The following is a 22,660-nucleotide window of genomic DNA, read 5'->3' as shown; positions in this document are numbered from 1 at the left end:
TACGTGCCCTAGCAGTATCAAGAAAGATTATCAATCCATGGCAGCCAATTACCGAAATATTATACTTGAACAGAATTATTAAATACAATAATTAAATAAGGACTAACTGAAGAAATTAGATTTTAAATAGTGGTAATCTATATTGCTATATTGCACAATAAGTGATGACTCTGCCATCATCCCTTTCTGGAAACTTAGCAAAAGTTACAAAATGCACCTTTGAAGAAAATACTTCAACATAATTCTGCCATTTTAAAAGATTAGGTATAAAGAAACTTTATTTCCAATTTTAATCTCACGTGGTCTTTAATAGCATTAATGAACCATGAAACCAATCAGATCCTCTCTCAAAAGTCAATGGTTAACTTGTTTAAAGAAGAATAACCAGATAATGAAAAACAAATATGAAAGATTTTCTAAAGCCTTTCGTGGTTCCCCTGTCAGTCACTTACTTGGTTTATCATGTTAGTAATTATATGGTTTTGTTATAATACTCCTCTATATATTAGAGAGAAAACGCATGGCTATATATATATATATATATATATACATATATATATATATATATATATATATATACATATATATATATATATATATATATATATATATATATATATACATATATATATATATATATATATATATATATATATATATATATATATATATATATATATATATGGATGAATATCAGCAAAATATCGTGTTCAATTAGAAATAAATTTCTATCTCATACTGAGATCGAACCCTAGCCCCTTCAAATGAGAGGCCAGGTCTCTTACTTTTGAGCCTTTGATGGCATGGTTGAAAGCGACCTGGCCTTTCATTTGAAGGGGCTAGTGTTCGATCCCAGTATGAGATAAAAATTTATTTCTATTTGAGCACAATATTGTGTTGATATTCATCCATATTAGATCAATGGTGGTAATTTGAATTAAAAAAGCTATCAATTCTGTCACCTAGCGGGCAGGAAAGTTGTGGAAAACTCGCTGGTAAGAGACTGATGTCTCGCTAGGTAAATCCTGAATTGCAGTTAGCAGTTAGGTTCCAGCATATTTTAAGCCTCTGGTGATAATGGATGGAAGCAACCTGGCCTCTCATTTGAAGGGGCTAGGATTCGATCCCAGTATGAGATAAAAAATATATATATAAATATATACATATATATATATATATATATATATATATATATATATATATATATATATATATATGTATATATATATATATATATATATATATATATATATATATATAAATATATATATATATATATATATATATATATATATATATATATATATATACATATATATAAATATATATATATGTATACTTATGAAGCTGGTGTAGTGTAGGGTAAATACAGTAGTTTATTCATGATTTTATTTATGTTTTCATTTGTGCATTGTAGAGGTTAGCCAGCTCTTAAAATGAGTTCCTCTCGTGTAGATTCAAGTTTATTGTGTAAATTACGTAAGACTTTCGTTGTTAATTCGTCGTATTCTTCATTCAAGTCAGTATATGTAAATTTACGTTATTTTAAGAATTTACTTTTTATTTTCATGTATTTGGTTACAAAATCTTACGTAAGCTTTTTGAGAGGGTTATGTGACCATATGAGATAGGAACAAGGGCATATGTAATGTTCTTTTATATCTTCTATGAGGTATTGCGTCATGTTTGAGAGAAAATACGCAATTTTTTTATATGCCATGTGCTTTGGAAGATTTGCGAAGGCCCTAGGGCAGAGCTGGTTGAGAGTGAGTCCCCCTGTTTGATACTTGATAGTTGATAACTCTTGATTCCCCTAGGCCAGGCCCCACGCTTCCAGACCTCGGACCTGGAACATTCTGGAAGTAGCTAAGTCTTATATAGGCGCCCCAAGACTGCTTAGCAGCAGTAGAGAAGCAGCCGTCCTGTGAAAGAGCGAAAATGCCTCCCTCACTCTCTCTCTCTCCGAGTGTCTATACGATGTGCTCTCCTAAGTCACTCTTTGTCCCAAAGTAAATCGTGTGTTGAAACAATACGTAAGACGAAACGGTGATTTTGAATCTATTGTATTGGGATGAGTGTTGGCATTGTGTAAAGTTTTTGTAACTAGCCCTGTAGTAAGGTGAAAGGTATTGGTATCGTGATCTGGTTATCTGTTTAAATTGAGTATCAATCTTAAATATTGTATTCAGATTTAATTTCAAGTGAAACAAGTGATTGTATAATTCTCAGAGTATAGTTATTTCTTTTAATGTTTATTCAGATTTAATATCTCTTGCCAAGTGATTATATAATTTTCAGGTCGTAACATTTTTGTCTTAATATAAGTTGTGCTCAGACTTAATATTTTGAGTGATTTATTTTTGCTTTTATGTAAATTCTTTCAAAGTGTTGTGATTTATATAGATTATATTTATTTTTGTAAAGAGTGTATTATTCCAATCACCACTGTTTAAATTAGTATTCGCTCGTATCCTGTAAAGAATCGAAGTGAGTTGTTTTAATAAACCTAAAAAATAATTACCCAGTTTTGTTTTGAGTGTACTTTGGAGACCTTTGGATATTCAGTGTTTTATATACTGCTGTCTGGGAGTTATATAACTGTCTCAGTGTTCGGGTATTAATATTTCCAAGTGTAACAGATTTAATGTAAAAGCAAACAGGTGAGTTTGGAATTCAAGAAGTTGCTTCGCTTGCTAGTCATTATATATATATATATATATATATGTATATATATATATATATATATATATATATATATATATATATATATATATATATATATATATATATAATATTATATGTTTGGTTCCCAGACACGGGACCATCTTATAAAATATTTTTGGTTGCTAGACCTGGGAGCCATCATAGTATAATATATATATATATATATATATATATATATATATATATATATGTATATATATATATATATATATATATATATACATATATATGTATATATATATATTTATATGTATATATACATTATATATATATATATATATATATATATATATATATATATGTATATATATATGTATATATATATACATACATATATATGTATATATATATACATACATATATATATGTATATGTATATATATATATATATATATATATATATATATATATATATATATATATATATATATATATATATATATATATATATATATATATATATATATACATATATATATATATATATATATATATATATATATATGTATATATATATACATATATATATATATATATATATATATATATATATATATATATATATATATATATATATACATACATATATATATCTTTTATGTCACGCTGATCAGCAAGGGAGAGAGAGTGGTCATACCCTGGTGAGGGGTGTAACCCAAGAGGTACACTGGGAAACCACAATCTCCCATAATTTACCAAATAAGCGGGTTGTAGTTAGGAAAGGGGAGGGAGTGGGAAGGGTTGAATCTTTGTGTGTGTGGATAGCTATCTAAATGTCTAAGCGTCATATTTGACAGGTCGCGTACACCAGTTAGTAGATAATTATAAAACAATTTGTCTTCTCACAGACTAGAGTATCTGATTGGACTTTGTGGACGCTCTCTTGGAAAGGTGTTGGTTTTGGGTGAGGGACAAAGTGGGAGAAGAGTAACAATGAAGCACTACTTCCGGAACCTGAAATCCTCAGAAAACGAGACTGTTATTCTACCCATAACTCCTGCTGCGGTTGCTCAGGATATAAAGGTAATTTAGATGATAGTTTTGTTACACAAAGAAAACGACAAAGTACAGTTAGGATCCCATAGATGGATATGATTGAAAGCAACACTATCTTGCTCATCGAAAAGACAATGCCCAAGAATGAGTTTTCGTTGCAATTTTAATGAGTACCTGTACAGTACAGTAATAGATTCTTCCATTATTTGCTGTTTGTCTTTTAGTGAATTAATTAGCTAAACAACTTAGTATTTGGCTAATATCCAATCCTCAGAGCGTGGTGCTGGGCTATACAGTTGAACGTGAAACTGGAGGTTTTGGTGCCAAAGGGAAACGACGCCTCGCTATTTTTGTTGATGATCTCCACTTGGCCGCCCATGATCCCCATAATGCCCGTCCTGTACATGAGGTGCTTCGTGAAGCAATGCAAAGGAAGGTCTGGTGAGTTTTTTTTTTTTTATTTACAATTTCTAAAGATATCTTGTTCGAGTTATTGGGTCCGTTGACTGGCCAGACACTACTAAATTGGATCTCTCTCTCTGGTTACGCTCATTTTTCTTTTGCCTACACATACACTGAATAGTCTGGCCTATCCTTTTCCTATTTTCCTCTGCCCTCCTACACCTGACAACACTGTGGTTATGAACAATTCTTCTTCGATCAAGGATTTAATTACAGCATTGTAATTGTGCAGGGGCTACTTTCCTCTTGTTAGGGTAGAAGAGCCTTTTTAGTTATGGTAAGCAGCTCTTCTAGAAAAAGGAAAAACACCTTAAAATTAAACCATTGTTCTCTATTCTTGGGTAGTGCCTTAGCTTCTGTACTATGGTCTTCCACTGTATTGGATTAAAGATTTCTTGCTTTGGGATACACTCGGGCACACCTATCTTTCCTTCCTTTCTTTCCTCCCTTGGCTATTTTTCCCTTTTGGAGCCCTTGGGCTTATAGCATCCTGCTTTTCTAACTAGGGTTGTAGCTTACCTAATAATAATAATAATAATAATAATAATAATAATAATAATAATAATAATAATTTAGTGATGTACGTTATATCATCTCAATCTGAGATCTTTGAATTATGATATACAGTATTGTGCTATTTTTTCCGTTTAGGAATAAAACAAATAAAGAAAAATATCAAAAAGCAGATTTTTAATATAAGCCTCATAAGTAGTAATGTGCGTATCTATTTATTTCCAGGATAGATAACGATGGAATCACTAAGAAACCTTTAGAAGACATCGTATGGTTCTGTGGGGCTTCACTATCCCAGGGGGGAAAACGGAAAGAAGGAGAAGGAAAAGCTGGGAAAGAAGATGGAGATGGAGAAGGAAGAGGAGCTGGCAGCATAATAGAACCGAGATGCCAAGCAGAATTCATGACTATTGCTGCACCTTCCATTGCCGATGAAACCATCGCCAAGATTTTCACAACGCAACTCAATGTGTTCCTCAGGGTATGCCTAGCATTATTTCTGTTTCACCTATTCTTCTCTCATTGTTATACCAGTTTATTCTGAAAATTAGATACAGTACTTAGAATCACATCGCGGTAAGTAAAGCGCTGACATTCAACAAACACAATTTCTGTTTATAGCCAATGTCTTCAAGAAGTCGTGTGCACTCACACTTCTTTTGGAATATATATAGATGATTCTATAGGAAATAAAACATAGGGTTATTTCTATGAATCTTCCCTGATGTTCATATTGCTTCTTCTTCTAGCATTAAGTTGAAGGAAACAAAGGTTATAGCATTCCTAAGTATATTTTTTTTAGTTGGCTCATTTGACTGGCAATGATTAAACACTCATAGTAGTGGGTAGTAGGCTGGCCAGGGCACCAGCCACCCGTTGAGATACTACCGCTAGAGTTATTGGGTCCTATGAATGGCCAGACAGTACTACATTGGATCCATCTCTCTGGTTACGGTTCATTTTGTCTTTGCCTACACATACACCGAATAGTCTGGCCTACTTTTTCCACACCTCTCTCCTCATACACCTGACAATACTGAGATTACCAAAACAATTCTTCTTCGCTCACAGGATTAACTACTGCACTGTAATTCTTCAGTAGCTACTTTCGCCTTGGTAAGAGTAGAAAAGTCTCTTTAGCTATGGTAAGCAGCTCTTCTAGGAGAAGGACACTCCAACATCAAACCATTGTTCTAGTCTTGGATAGTTCCATAGCCTCTGTACCATGGCCTTCCACTGTCTTGGACTAGAGTTCTCTTGCTTGAGGGTACTTATTGCTTATATTTTATTTACATGTTTTTTCCTCACTGGGCTATTTTTCCTTGTTGAAGCCCTTACGCTTATAGCATCTTACACTTCTAAGTAAAGTTATAGTTTAGCTAATAATAATAATAATAATAATGAAAACAACAACAATAATAATAATAATAATAATAATAATAATAATAATAATACTAATACTATGTTTTAAGATGTCTTTCCATGGTTTAGTCTAGAATTACTGTATTGCCTGTAATGTGTTTGGAAATTATTTCTTGGAGGTCATGTTAACCATTCATGAAGACATATGATAGGAGTACAGCTAAATACTTAAAACGATTTTTTTTTTTTTCATTTTGTAGAAATATTTCTTTAGGAATTTTCTATCAGCAGCTCAATGGCGTTTCAAGTAAGTGTTCACTAGAGTTCGGAAAACGTTATCTTAAAAAAGTCAATCTATAATACAGTACTGTATTTTTATTTACCTTATTAAACAATCTGAAGTCCAGTATTCCAAACCATAATTCAAACTGTTTATCTGAGTAAGCTTGACAAGTAATCTAGACCAGGTTAATAACCATTACCTTAATGCATTACTTGTAATAAAATTTATCCCTCTCTTTCCTTTACAATTGCGCCCCTCCTCCATCGGAGTGGGAGTCAGTAATATGAATACCAGAGATCCATAGAAAAGATTAGAATGTTAATAATAAATTTCTATTCTTACAGTCACCAGATGTTTTTATACATGCCAACCCTCCTCCCCACTGACTCATAGTATAAAAAGGAGAGATAGTGTCGACTTTGAAACTGAAAAATATACTTATGAATGCTACAGCCTGTGCTTCCTACCATTTACCATCAGAAGCCTATATTCCTTTGACAAATGTGGGTGTAAGATTGCCTTACCATTGTGTAAGACATGGGCTCTTGCCTTAGGCAGCCCGTAACTTTGACAAAGACATGTATCAGTTGAAGTGAAAGAAAATGGGACAAATCTAAAAACAATTAAAATTTTATGGGTAATTGCCTATTAAACTGGGCTTTTGGAGAAGAAGCAGTTTTTGCATAGAAATAAGAAATTTTTATTATCAAAATCCTAATTTTACATTAGATTAACAATGATATTACTTGACATAATTAATAACATTTTCCTTTTATGAATCATGGATAAAACTTGAGACTGATTAATACTTTTCCCTTTTCAGTAGAAAATAGCTTGGATTTCCTGTAACTTCTTTCTTTAATTTGGAATAAAGTTGAAGACAAGAGAAAATATTTGGAAATACTTTTCTAATGAATTACTTTTAAGTTTAAAGCATTTCTTATGTGGCACTTCTGTCATAATCCACTTCTGCATTCCAGGCCGGAGGGTTTGTTCCGGACGTGTTTACAGTCGTGGCTGGAATTGTGTCTGGTACGATGGAGATTCTTCAGCATGTCAGAAAAATCCTTCCTCCAACTCCCTCCAATGCCCACTACACATTTAACCTCTCTACGGCTGCCAAAGTTATCCATTCCGTCAGTTTTATGAGGAAAGAAAATATGGAGACCAAACGACATTTTGTTAGGTAGAAGCATACAAATATAATTATGTAAATTTTTTTTTTTACTGCCAGTGTTCTTCATAAAATGGTGATCTATGATTATTCTTTTGGCAGATTTTGGGTCCATGAAATATACCGCGAGTTTTGTGATCGGTTAATGGCTGCAGAGGAGGTCACAGGCATCTACGATATCATTATCAAGACGATTAAGGCCAATTTCAGAGACAAAATTCATGTAATTTTTGATAAGATCTGTAATGATGATGGTTCGGTAAGTAACCTTGTGATTATTAATTTAGTTCAACAATGAAAGAGTTATGTATAAGTCATTTGGTTGTTCTTCTATGGAAATGCAAAACCTGGAAGTGAAAAAAAATCCAAGCAGCTCTTGCTGGATATTTTTTAATAATATTAACATTCACTTCAGAGTTGAAGAGAACTCATGGTGCAAACATGAGTTAGATTGATATAGAGATGGGGGTCTTTTAGTCACACACGTTTAGTGAATGATACGTCAAGTTTGAACGAGGGTATGATGTGATTGAATGTACAAGGTCAAGGAAATATAAAACGATGAATAAACATCACCTTAAGATAATTTATTTAGGCCTAAATCTCGAATAGCCACCTAAAATTAAAAAAAAATTGGCATCCTGCTACATCCTAGTCTGTTCGCCAGTTGGCAACACTGCCGGCTAATGTACTTATATTAACACTGCCGGCTAAAACCACCATTTGAGTTCAATTGTAAACAGCTTGATTGCTCTGTTGAATTTCCAATTACCCTTTATGCCCAGAAAGATTTTTTTTTCCTGAGTGATTGCTGATTCTTGTTCAAGATCTAATTACCTTTGTTAGAGGCTTAGTGATATTTCATTAATTTGGGGTAATTTTTGGTGGTTGGAATTCTTCTTCATCATGGAATCTCAGGATGATTCTGTAATCTTCCATTTAAAGGAGCTGCCCTTGCTGTATCCAGATGAGTTGTAGGGAGTATGACCTGCATGATAGTTGTACTAATGGCAGAGGCAAGCTATGTGATTTGTCTATCCATTCTGACTTGCGTTAAGACTTGGTCTGCGAGCAAAATAATTGCTTATGTTAAACACCAGAAGTCTTTACAATGTAAGAGGGCTCAAAAGGAGAAGAACAAATCCTTAGCAAATGGTGATTTTTTTTTTATATATTTTCACTGCAGGGTCAGGTTCTTCCGTTTCCTGCACTGAATGATCCTGATACTAATTTGCTTGTTATCCTTGCTTCCCTTGCAACTGGTTTTCACACGTGTAGGGTCTAATGATTTCGAGTCCAGGCTTATTTCCTGGAAGGTAGTTTGTACCAAAATAGTCTTTACAACAGAATGTAGACAGTCATTTCAGTTGAAATTAATAAGTTTATGGAAAATCTTGAGTTTGCGTTTAGAGCGTAACAAATTGATAGATAATCTTTTGAGTTTACTTCTACTACAGTGCCTAATAACCTCATGGATTCTCTTGTAGCTCCTCGTCAGGTATGGTAAACTGTACCTAGGGTAAGGATATGACAAATCCCCCGCTTGTGAACCCCAACATGATGGAGGTCTTGGGGTGAGCAGGATCAGGTGGGTTCCCATCGATTCCTATTGGTCCTGTAACAGTGCCGGAGAGCGCTCACCTTAGCTGGTGGGTCGGGGGGGGGGGGGGGGGGGGGGTGCTAGGCCAAAACTGGGTAGGTATCAGTTCTTAGCAGTGTGGCCCACCTAATGAGCCAGATTATGAAAAAGACGATGATGATAGGGCTAGGGGCTCAGAATCTGTTGACCCTTTTATCAAAGTTCGGGCCGTCGAGTTTTGTTGGTTGTTTGAGTTGGTCTTGGGTTTTCTTCCTCTGGGGAGGCCAAAGGAACAAACCTTTCACCCCTTGATGCATCACAGAAGGTATTATCTTTGAGGGTTTTCCCTTTGCCCAAAGGTTCCTTAAGGCCAATCATAAGCCGAGGATCAAAAAGTAGTGAAGAGTGTCTGACAGGAGACTGGAAATGGCTTCGTAGTGGCCCGTGCTCACCACCTGTCATTAACTTCAGTACTTAGTTAGTTATTTGGATGGTTGTTCCATCTGCGCTAAAGACAATTTCATATTTAAAAGGACTTAGGTTTGTATTGCTTAAAAAAATACAAATAATTTTTCAAATTTGTTATATTAAAATAGAAAATTACTTGAAACAAAAGGACACAACCTACAGCATGAGTGCTTTCTTTATTTCATTTTAAAGCCCCCTTATTTCAGTTTTTAATGAAATTACAACGTAAATCATGTCCTTTAGAATTTAGATAATAATAAAGCCTTATTTTATGGTTTCCATAGTGCAGTTGATGAATTCATGAACTGATTTATTTTATCAAGTTTAAACTGAAAATGCACTAAAATATATTAAACAGTACTAATTAATCTATTGTGTATAATAAAATGGATTGTATGATAAATGCATGTATTTAAATAAGGAAATTTAATTGCTAACATTTTTAAATTGTTTTTTGAAACGCTTGAAAACAGGGCAGCGCCCAACAACAAGGTCAAGGTCAGTTATCGCATGGCTTTCGAGGGAAAAAAGACACCCTGGCTGAAGACCAACCACCGAAAGAGGTTGTTTGAATTTATGTTTTATAGTGTAATACTTCTTAAGCCTTTTTCCTATGAATCCTCAGGAACGTCCACATGGTCGACGGATTTCTTGGTTCATTTTTCACTGAAACGTCGCCCAACTGAAGTCGTTGACAATATCTTGTAGACACACACACACACACACACACACACTCTCTCTCTCTCTCTCTCTCTCTCTCTCTCTCTCTCTCTCTCTCTCTCTCTCACACTGAATTATTTGCCATGGCGTCATCACTGCAGTTTGAATTATTTTGGGAATCATTTTAGTACGGAATTTACAGCTGATTATATCTCTTATCTTTTTTTTCTTTCTTTTAGGAAAATGATTTTTTTTATCTATTCGCTCAATATCATCTCATATTTGGCTTTTTATTGTATTTATATTAAGTGCATTACGAAACTGTGCCTCAATTTCCTAATTTTATTTTGGAACATTTATTTGCATTTTCCATCATGAAATTTTATTTTATCCTTTTCATGCTCTTTTTTTTTTGACTTGTGTACCTTGTTATTCCAGTAATATCCTTTTAATTCTTTCATTTGTATAGCCATGTTATTGCAATCTTGCAGACTTTCAAGGTAGTAGGTTGGTCTGGGGCCCAGCCACCTGTTGAGATACTACCGCTAGAGAGCTAATGGGTCCTTTGACAGACCAGACAGTACTACATTGGATCACTCTCTGGTTATCGCTCCTTTTTTCTTTGCCTACACATCCACTTTTCAACAATGAGATTACCAAACAACTCTTCTTCGATAAGGGTTTAACTACTGCACTGTGATGGTTCAGTGGCTACTTTCCTCATACAATCTGGCTATGGTAAGCAGCTGTTCTAGGAGAGGGGCGTTCCAAAATAAAACCTTTGTGTGGAGAATTTATATATTGAGTGGGAATTTGTTGTTCCAGTAATGTCTCCCTTTACCATACAGCAAAGATCAACAGGGGAGGGTAGGAGCACTAACACTTAGGGGCACAGACACTTTGGTAATAACTTTGGTGATGTAGTTCACAAACCTTCACTCTAAATAGAAAACTGTGATCTGTCAAGAGGCGTAGCAACTCCACACATGAAAAAAAGTAATTTGATGGCCTACTTAAGCTTTGTCAATTCTAAAGCAATCCCACTTTAAGGCTCTGTTTTGGCATGATCCCAGGGACTCCTGTGAGATGCTGGACAGGAATTTTACGTTATGATAGCAGACAATGGCAATGGAGGGGAGCAGAGATGTATGAAAGTAAGGTTAAAGATAAAGATCTTTACCTTCAAAGCACTGAGAATACTATGTCACTAGCTAACACACTGTTACCCTTAAGTTATTAAGACTCACTCATTTCAATATTTATGGTATGCTGTCCTGAGATTAGATATTCATATTACAGACACAATCAATGAATAAAGGGAGGTGTGATTAACTTAATCTAGTTACTTTATTACACAAAAATTACAACGTTGAATTGGACATCTTAACATTGGCAAATAATCAAAACCAATCAAGAAATGCAAAAAGTAATCAAAATATTGTTGCTCTAGAATCAAGGTCTTATGCAATGGCCAACAAAAAAAAAAAAAAAAAATGAGGTAGGACACGTGGTCCTGTGACCCAAGACTGGACTAGTCTCTATATGTAAAAAATGCAAAGTTTATGTAATAATTCCCATGCACTCAGCCCGAATTGTGTAAAATCCTGTATTACAGCTAGCGAATTATGTAAATTCCCGAGCTCTAAAACTCATCGGCTTATATTACATAATTTGATACACAATAGAAAAACTCCAAGCTCTGAGAATAGTACGCAACTACAAGACAATGATATATAAAAACACTGAAATATCTAAAAGGTATCTTTAATTTACACTCAAAATAAAACTGGGTGAAATGTACTTTACGTGAACTATTCTAAAACCAACCTCTTACTTTGGTTCTTAGTCAAGGAATGCAAGCAAAGTACTGAAACAAATATTGGGGATCAAAATAATACACACATTACAAAAATAAATATATTCTATAAAAAGTTAACAATTCAAAATTAGCACCAAAACTAAATCACTCGAAATATTAAATCTGAACTAAGCCTTAGACTAAAACACACTCTATAAAAGATTATACAATCACTTGTTTCACTAGAAATTAATTTATATTTACAAAGCTGGTCTAGTGCAGAGTAAATAGAATAGGTTATTCATGATTTTATTTGTATTTCATTTGTGTATTAAAGAGATGATAGCCAGCCCATAAAATGAGTTCCTCTCCTGTAGATGTAAGTATTTTATGTAAATTACATAAAACTTTCGTCTTAGATTTCATTGTATTCTTTATTCAAGTTAGTATATATAAATTTACGTTATTTTAAAAAATTAACTTTTTATTTCAAGTAATTTTGTTACAGTCTTATGTAATCAATTTGTGAGTGTTATTTGATCATATATGATATGAACAAGGGCTTAGGTAATGTTCTATTGTATTTTATGAGATATTACGTCATATTTAAGAGAGAGTGCTCAGTAACATGTGCTTTGGAAAATTCTCTACCACGTGCTTTGGAAAATTCTCTACCACGTGCTTTGGAAATTTCGTAAAGGCCGGGTGATAGGATGTTTTTTCTTTTATTTCGGGGACAAAGGGTGGGCGTAGCTAGCTGACTGAGGGAGCCGTCCGGCGTGGTGTGAGTAGCGTTCAAGAGAGTAATACTTGGCAACTCCGGTGCCTTGCTTGGCCCTCACGCTTCTAGACCTCAGTCCAGGAAGTTTCTGGAAGTTGCTGAATTTCATATATAAAAGTGACACCAAGGTTACAGAGACCAATATAGATTACCAGCCTTAAGATTGTCATCTCCTTAACTCTCTCAACTCTTGCACGCAACCCATATAGTGTGTCCTCTCCTAAGTGACTCTGTGCCCCAAAGCAAATCGTGTGTTGAAAAGATACATAAGACAAAACAGTGATTTTAAATTCATTGTATCAGAGTGAGTGTTGGCATTGTGTAAAGTTTTGTAAACGGCCCTGTAGGAAGGCTAGATTTAGTAACATGATCTGGTTATCTATTTTTATTAAGTATCAAACCTAAATATTGTATTCAAGTCAAGTCAAGTTCGAATATAATTTTTAGATCGTATCATTTTTGTCTTAATCTAAGTTTTGTTCAGACTTAATAATTCAAGTGATTTATTTTGTTATTATGTAAATTCTTTTCAAAGTGCTTTAACCCTGGATAGGTACGCTCCTCGGACACCCCTTTAAGGGTATACTCGAACGCGAACGACCCCGACGCCAAAAAAAATTCTTGAAAAATCAGTTTTTGCAGTAACCTCTTTTTTTCTTTTGCCAAAAAAAAACTTCAATGAATGCTTAAAACAACTGTAAAGATAAATACTACTCATCTGCAGAAAAACTATTTATTATAAATATTTTAAAAAATTAAGTAGAAAAAAAAGACCTGACATAAAAATTCATAAAAAAAAAGTTTATACATATATACACAAATCCTTTTAGGAATTGATTCTTGAATGTTTAGGACACATCTTGATGTATTTTGGATGAAGTCAGACCCATGGAGGTGAAGATCTGAAATGAGAAAAAAAGGGTAACTTTTTTTGGCCAAAAAAATTTGTCCAAATTTCATGAATTTTTTTGGGTACCCAAATGAAATAGGAAGTGGCTAATTTTTTTAGGGAATAAACATATGTTATCCTAAAATAGAAATATGTAAAAAAATCTTCATTATTTTGTAAATTACATTAATATCAGGGGCCATATCTAAAGGTAATTTTTTGAATACTTAGAAATTTCGTAAAAAAATACATATATTTAATATATAATATGATATTTATGCAGGTAAAAATATACCAAAATATCACAAATTCTATAGGGAACAAGAATATATATAGATAGGGCAACTTACGCTTCGGATATGTCCACAAAATGGCCGCCAACCACACTGACTCAGACTCCCTAATCTGCCACTTGAAATGTAGGAAGGGTATGTCAATTTCAAGGTGTTATTTACTAATCTAATTATTATTGGATATGCATAAAAATTGTATGGTGGGTTGCTGGATAATTGTCGATTATTTTACGACTATAAAATTAAAATTCTGACCCAAAAAAATTTTTTTGAAGGAAAATAAAATCGAAAAAAAAACAAAAATGTGAAACAATATAATATTTTAGCTAAAAAAATTTGATGATATTCAATCAAAAAAGAAGTAAACAAAATTTTCCGACAAATAAACATCTAGAGGAATCATTACTCTGTGATAGTTCCTTAGTACGTAGTAATTTTGAAAGAATTGTGAAAAAACGAAAAAATGGCAATCACCGGAAAATCGAACACATACCTATATATACGCCATATCTGGCTAAAAAAAAGATAGGCATGGGTAGCCAGATCATTTAGAAACACTTTCCAACAATATAAAAATATAAGTTTTGCGACACTACTTGCCAATTCCTTACGGTAACATGACTAAGCAAAAAAATGCAAAACAAATAAAAAGGGGCACTCGCGGAAAAATGGCTAACATTCTAATATACGGCATTTCAGAAAAAAAAAAATTCAGCCACGTGCTAGGCAAACCATCAGGGCACATTTTCCGACAAATAAACATCTAAATGAATCATTACTCTGTGATAGTTCCTTAGTACGTAGTAATTTTGAAAAAAATGGGAAAAAATGAAAAAATGGCAATCACAGGAAAATCGAACACATACCTATATATACGCCATATCTGGCTAAAAAAAAAAGATAGGCATGGGTAGCCAGATCATCTAGAAACACTTTCCAATACTATGAAATTATAAGTTTTGCGACACTACTTGCCAATTCCTTATGGTAACAGGACTAAGCAAAAAAATGCAAAACAAATAAAAAGGGGCACTCGCGGAAAAATGGCCATTCTAATATACGGCATTTCAGAAAAAAAAATTTCAGCCACGTGCTAGGCAAACCATCAAGGCACATTTTCCGACAAATAAACATATAAATGAATCATTACTCTGTGATAGTTCCTTAGTACGTAGTAATTTTGAAAGAAATGGGAAAAAACGAAAAAATGGCAATCACAGGAAAATCGAACACATACTTATACATACGCCATATCTGGCTAAAAAAAAAATAGGCATGGGTAGCCAGATCATCTAGAAACACTTTCCAACACTATAAAAATATAAGTTTTGCGACATTACTTGCCAATTCCTTACGGTAACATGACTAAGCAAAAAAATGCAAAACAAATAAAAAGGGGCACTCGCGGAAAAATGCCCAACATTCTAATATACGGCATCTCAGATAAAAAAAAAAGACATGCACGTGTTAGCCCAACCATCAAGGCACACTTTCTAACACATAAACATGAAAAAAAAATCAATAATATACGGCAATTCATTACTACGTAGTAAATTTTTACAAATATTGAAAAAAAAACAGAAATTGGCAACCGCAGTTAAATACCCAATATACCAATAACTACGTCGTATCTGACAAAAACAAAGTCACGCATGGGTAGCCAGATCATCTAGACACACTTTCCAACACTAAAAAAGCAAAAGTTTTACGACACTATTTGGCAATATCTTACGGAAAAATGACTTGGCAAAAAAATGAAAAAAAAAATGAAAAAGGGGCACTCGCGGTAAAATGCCCAACATTCTAATATACGGCATCTCAGATAAAAAAAAAGACATGTACGTGTTAGCCCAACCATCAAGGCACACTTTCTAACACATAAACATGAAAAAAAATGAATAATATACGGCAATTCCTTACTACGTAAATTTTTTTACAAATATTGAAAAAAAACAGAAATTGGCAACCGCAGTTAAATACCCAATATACCAATAACTACGTCGTATCTGACAAAAACAAAGTCACGCATGGGTAAGCAGATCATCTAGACACACTTTCCAACACTAAAAAAGCAAAAGTTTTACGACACTATTTGGCAATATCTTACGGAAAAATGACTTGGCAAAAAAATGAAAACTAATGAAAAAGGGGCACTCGCGGTAAAATGGTCCTCGTGGTGATGAACGACATTTTAACTAAAAAAAAAATCATGCACATGGTAGCCAAACAATCCACCAAGACTTTCCACAACTGATAACCTATACAAGTTGCACCATTCTACGACAATTTCATAATACGTAATAACTTTGATAATTATGCAAATTACCTTAGAAGGGTAAACTCGGTCGCGCTCGACCCCGACGCGTCTCAGAAATCGGGGAAGGAGTACAGCTACAGCAATGCACATCTGGACACTACTAGAGCGTGTAGGGGAGACACCTCCTGCAGGTCGATCACCCACAAATTCAGTCACGGGGGTGAGTCACGTGAGAAAAACCTCTTTTTTTTTTACGCTCGGGGTAGCGTACGACCCACCGTACCTATCCAGGGTTAATTAATATAGACTATTTTTATCTTTGAAAAAAGTGTATTATTCCAATCACCATTGTTTAGAATCAGATTCTGCTCGTATCCTGTTAAGAACCATGGTAAGTTTTAAATAATACTTAAGAGTAATTACCCAGTTTAGTTTTGAGTGTACATAAGAGATCTTTGGATATTCAGTGTTTTATGTATTGCTGTCTGGGAGTTATTTAGATGTCTCAGAATTCGTGTATTAATATTTTAAAGTGTAACAGTTTTAATGTGAAAGTAAACAAGTAAATTTGGAATTCAAGCGGTTGATTAACTTGCCAGGCGTGGTATATATAATATTATATGTTTGGTTCCCAGTCACGAGCCATAGTATAATATATTTTTGTGGCCTAGACCTGGGAGCCATAATCGTATAATATTATGAAAATATCTAATTTTGAGAACTAATGAATAAATGACTCTTTAACACTTTTAGAGAATAAATCAGAATTACACTTACATATACTTAACTATTACTCTTACGTCCTTAGGCTCACACAAAGTTACCGAACTGTTAAGCAAAAAAAAATACACTTTACTGTTTAACCAAAATCTCACAGGGGCAGTTAAAAAAAATCATACTTTAAAAGGTACTTGCATTAACGCACTTCACTTTTTATTAATATCACCAACATTCGAACAGCACTATACACGATATATGATGGATAGAAATCACTATTCACGTTTGAGAGGATATACTAAGCATGCTTAAAGGAGTTATGTAGTGGCTGTAGAGAGAATGGCTGATGTTGGCTCCTTCAAAGGGATAGGCTGGATCTCTTCTGCTGCTTATGCATTGTAGGCTCTATACATGTATTAACTAAATTAAATTCAACTAGAAATTTTTAGTAAATCATTCTCGTAGCGTGGGGTCATGGCTCTAGCGGCGTAAGGTTGCCAACTTAGTAATTTAAAGAAGGGGTACTAACGTTGCTTGCGAGGCAACTCTCTCTCAGGTAACTCTGTCCGCCTCCTCTCATAACATTTAAAAAAAGATAAAACTTTAATCTAGGGTTTTCATATCTCTTCCAACCACGTGGAAACATGACACAATCCCTAGCTTGTGTGTCATACAGCATACATAAACAAGTTTACATAAGACTTCATAACAAAACTATGTTAAATAAGAATATGATTCCTCGAAATAACGTAAATTTACTTACACCGAACTGAAGGAAAATATAACTAAATGAATGACGAAAGTCTTATGTAATTTACACACATTTACTTAATCCTACATGAGTGAGACTCACCTCATGAGCTGGCTATATATCCCTTCAATACACAAATAAAATACATGAATGAAATATTTACTCTTATGCTAGACCAGCTTCATAAGATAGCTCCCCCCAAAAAGATTATATGTTCCAGGCATGAATCCACCGATTTAGCCCGAGATAAATAATCTGCAACCACGTTAGCTTTACCTGGCATATGCTTTACATTAACCCTGGATAGGTACGGTCCTCGGACACCCCTTTAAGGGTATACTCGGACGCGAACGACCCCGACGCCAAAAAAAATTCTTGAAAAATCAGTTTTTGCAGTAACCTCCTTTTTTCTTTTGCCAAAAAAAAACTTCAATGAATGCTTAAAACAACTGTAAAGATAAATACTACTCATCTGCAGAAAAACTATTTATTATAAATATTTTAAAAAATTAAGTAGAAAAAAAAAAGACCTGACATAAAAATTCATAAAAAAAAGTTTATACATATATACACAAATCCTTTTAGGAATTGATTCTTGAATGTTTAGGACACATCTTGATGTATTTTGGATGAAGTCAGACCCATGGAGGTGAAGATCTGAAATGAGAAAAAAAGGGTAACTTTTTTTGGCCAAAAAAAATTGTCCAAATTTCATGAATTTTTTTGGGTACCCAAATGAAATAGGAAGTGGCTAATTTTTTTAGGGAATAAACATATGTTATCCTAAAATAGAAATATGTAAAAAAATCTTCATTATTTTGTAAATTACATTTATATCAGGGGCCATATCTAAAGGTAATTTTTTGAGTACTTGGAAATTTCGTAAAAAAATACATATATTTAATATATAATATGATATTTATGCAGGTAAAAATATACCAAAATATCACAAATTCTATAGGGAACAAGAATATATATAGATAGGGCAGCTTACGCTTCGGATATGTCCACAAAATGGCCGCCAACCACACTGACTCAGACTCCCTAATCTGCCACTTGAAATGTAGGAAGGGTATGTCAATTTCAAGGTGTTATTTACTAATCTAATTATTATTGGATATGCATAAAAATTGTATGGTGGGTTGCTGGATAATTGTCGATTATTTTACGACTATAAAATTAAAATTCTGACCCAAAAAAATTTTTTTGAAGGGAAATAAAATCGAAAAAAAAAAATGTAAAACAATATTTTAGCTAAAAAAATTTGATGATATTCAATCAAGAAAAAAGTAAACAAAATTTTCCGACAAATAAACATCTAGAGGAATCATTACTCTGTGATAGTTCCTTAGTACGTAGTAATTTTGAAAGAATTGGGAAAAAACGAAAAAATGGCAATCACCGGAAAATCGAACACATACCTATATATACGCCATATCTGGCTAAAAAAAAGATAGGCATGGGTAGCCAGATCATCTAGAAACACTTTCCAACACTATAAAAATATAAGTTTTGCGACACTACTTGCCAATTCCTTACGGTAACATGACTAAGCAAAAAAATGCAAAACAAATAAAAAGGGGCACTCGTGGAAAAATGGCCATTCTAATATAAGGCATTTCAGAAAAAAAAAATTTCAGCCACGTGCTAGGCAAACCATCAAGGCATATTTTCCGACAAATAAACATATAAATGAAATATTACTCTGTGATAGTTCCTTAGTACGTAGTAATTTTGAAAGAAATGGGGAAAAACGAAAAAAATGGCAATCACAGGAAAATCGAACACATACTTATATATACGCCATATCTGGCTAAAAAAAAAAATAGGCATGGGTAGCCAGATCATCTAGAAACACTTTCCAACACTATAAAAATATAAGTTTTGCGACACTACTTGCCAATTCCTTACGGTAACATGACTAAGCAAAAAAATGCAAAACAAATAAAAAGGGGCACTCGCGGAAAAATGCCCAACATTCTAATATACGGCATCTCAGATAAAAAAAAAAGACATGCACGTGTTAGCCCAACCATCAAGGCACACTTTCTAACACATAAACATGAAAAAAAAATCAATAATATACGGCAATTCCTTACTACGTAGTAAATTTTTACAAATATTGAAAAAAAAACAGAAATTGGCAACCGCAGTTAAATACCCAATATACCAATAACTACGTCGTATCTGACAAAAACAAAATCACGCATGGGTAGCCAGATCATCTAGACACACTTTCCAACATTAAAAAAGCAAAAGTTTTACGACACTATTTCGCAATATCTTACGGAAAAATGACTTGGCAAAAAAATTAAAAAAAATTAAAAAGGGACACTCGCGGTAAAATGCCCGACATTCTAATATACGACATCTCAGATAAAAAAAAAGACATGCACGTGTTAGCCCAACCATCAAGGCACACTTTCTAACACATAAACATGAAAAAAAAATGAATAATATACGGCAATTCCTTACTACGTAGTAATTTTTACAAATATTGAAAAAAAAACAGAAATTGGTAACCGCAGTTAAATACCCAATATACCAATAACTACGTCGTATCTGACAAAAACAAAGTCATGCATGGGTAGCCAGATCATCTAGACACACTTTCCAACACTAAACAAGCAAAAGTTTTACGACACTATTTGGCAATATCTTACGGAAAAATGACTTGGCAAAAAAATGAAAAAAAATGAAAAAGGGGCACTCGCGGTAAAATGGTCCTCGTGGTGATGAACGACATTTTAACTAAAAAAAAAAACATGCACATGGTAGCCAAACAATCCACCAAGACTTTCCACAACTGATAACCTATACAAGTTGCACCATTCTACGACAATTTCATAATACGTAATAACTTTGATAATTATGCAAACTACCTCAGAAGGGTAAACTCGGACGCGAACGACCCCGACGCGTCTCAGAAATCGGGGAAGGAGTACAGCTACAGCAATGCACATCTGGACACTACTAGAGCGTGTAGGGGAGACACCTCCTGCAGGTCGATCACCCACAAATTCAGTCACAGGGGTGAGTCACGTGAGAAAAACCTGTTTTTTTTTGACGCTCGGGGTCGCAAACGACCCACCGTACCTATCCAGGGTTAATACAATATAGTTGCAAACACAACAACCGTCTAGTTAACCTTTGATTATTATTCTTCATTTTATTAACAAAGTTAAAGTATTGGGATCTGAGTAAACCGTAATTTCTTGGTTCTGTAGTCTATTTACATAAACTTCAAATTTCCTTATCGCTGTGATTAGTACTAGTAGTTCCTTTTTAACTGTCGAGTATACTCATTAATGTTTCTTCAGCTTCGATGACATAAAGCAGACAGGGTGAAGAATTCCATCCTTGCCTTCTTGCAATAAGACAGCGCCAATCTCATTATCTGATGTATTCACTTGAATAAGGAATTTCTTGTTGAAATCCGGTGCTTGCAATATCGGTTTCGAAGTTAATATGGCCTTTATCCTGTTGAAGAATTCCTGGCACTCACTGGTCCATATGAATTTTTTCTTGGGGCTAGTCAAGTCTGTAAGGGAGCAGCTACAGTCGAAAAATTAGGGCAAAAACGTCTGTAGAATCCTGCCATTCCCCAAAACCGTTGCAATTGCTTCCTCATTGGGGGGTTGAGGCTTTCATAATTCCTTCGATGTTAGCACCTACCGGGGTGATTTGTCCTCTTCCGACCTCATATCCCAAGTACCGAACTGTTGCCTTTCCAAATTCACTCTTCTCCAGGTTAATCGTCAGGTATGCTCCTCGTAGCTTTTGAAACACCTTCTCCAGGATTCGGAGATGTTCTTCCCAAGTAGATGAATATATTATAATATTGTCGAGATATACGCCTACTCCTTCAATCGATCTTAAAAGGTTATCCATCACTCGTTGAAAGGTAGCAGGTGTGTTCATTAGACCAAATGGCATGACTGTATATTGATACAACCTAAACAGAGTTATAAAAGCTGATAATAATCTTGCGTTGTCATTCAAGAGAATTTGACAATAGCCTTTTAACAAATTGATCCTAGAGATGAACCTTGCTTGTCCAATGTTGTCGAGAATTTGGTTGATAAGTGGCAATGGATAATTGTCGGCCACACTGATCGAATTAAATTTTCGGTAGTCCATACATATCCAGAAAGATCCGTCTTGTTTTTTCACGAGCAAGCATGGAGAACAATAAGGACTAGCCCTTTGTTCGGCTAATCCGTTTTGCAACAAATAGTCCACTTCTTTTCTCATAGCTTCTTAGTGATACGACGACAGCTGATAGGGGTGTTGTTTGAATGGTCTTTTTGTGGTCTTGAGGTGTATATCATGCCTCGTCAACTTGGTTCGTTTTGGAACGTCCGAGACAATTTCAGTGAATCTTAATAAATCGGCTCAATTCCTCTTGGGTTGGTGCTCTTAGTTCAAATGAGTTAATTTTTCTTCTAAGTTTCTAATGTTGAATGAATTATTCACTCAGCTTACAGCCACTACCTCATATCTGTCGTCGTCTTCCATGGATGGAATGGTTTGCGCCATACACACCTGTGAAGCTTCAGACTCGTTTTCGTTTAATTATGGTTTCAATAAGTTAACATGTACCTTTCTTTGACTTTTCCTTGTTCCTGGGGTTTCAATAACGTAAGTCCGGTCACTGATCTTCTCCAAAATTCGGAATGGTCCTTGGGACTTGTTGGTGATTGGGAATCTCCTTATTAGTAAGAAAACTAATACTTTTTGTCCTACAGCAAACGTTCTGTCCATACTTTTCATATAAAACCTTTTCTTCATTTTACCTTGGCTCGTTTTCAGGATTTCGAGGGAAAACTTTCTTATCTCAGCGATCCTCTTCCTCAAATTCTTGACATATTCTCCATCCATTTCCTCTTGATCTTTCCGTTTTAATAGCAACATTTTAATCAGTCCTCTTACTCCTCGTTCAAACACCATTTC

General features: G+C 34.2%; 1 protein-coding gene across 1 annotated transcript in view; it reads left to right on the top strand.

The window, feature by feature from the left end:
• The window catches only part of LOC137653847 (uncharacterized), an 829,144-nt gene that overhangs the window by 482,806 nt on the left and 323,678 nt on the right, over positions 1–22,660 (top strand). The window contains exons 38-43 of the mRNA XM_068387498.1: positions 3,573–3,747; positions 3,995–4,161; positions 4,921–5,176; positions 7,321–7,526; positions 7,617–7,773; positions 16,993–17,146. Of these exons, the coding sequence (XP_068243599.1) occupies positions 3,573–3,747; positions 3,995–4,161; positions 4,921–5,176; positions 7,321–7,526; positions 7,617–7,773; positions 16,993–17,146 (1,115 nt within the window). The remainder of the gene's footprint in view (positions 1–3,572; positions 3,748–3,994; positions 4,162–4,920; positions 5,177–7,320; positions 7,527–7,616; positions 7,774–16,992; positions 17,147–22,660) is intronic.

This window comes from Palaemon carinicauda, chromosome 14 (assembly GCF_036898095.1).
Source record: "Palaemon carinicauda isolate YSFRI2023 chromosome 14, ASM3689809v2, whole genome shotgun sequence".
Classification (NCBI taxonomy): domain Eukaryota; kingdom Metazoa; phylum Arthropoda; class Malacostraca; order Decapoda; family Palaemonidae; genus Palaemon; species Palaemon carinicauda.
The sequence above is the reverse complement of the archived record's forward strand: the minus strand, read 5'-3'. Positions and strand labels throughout refer to the sequence as shown.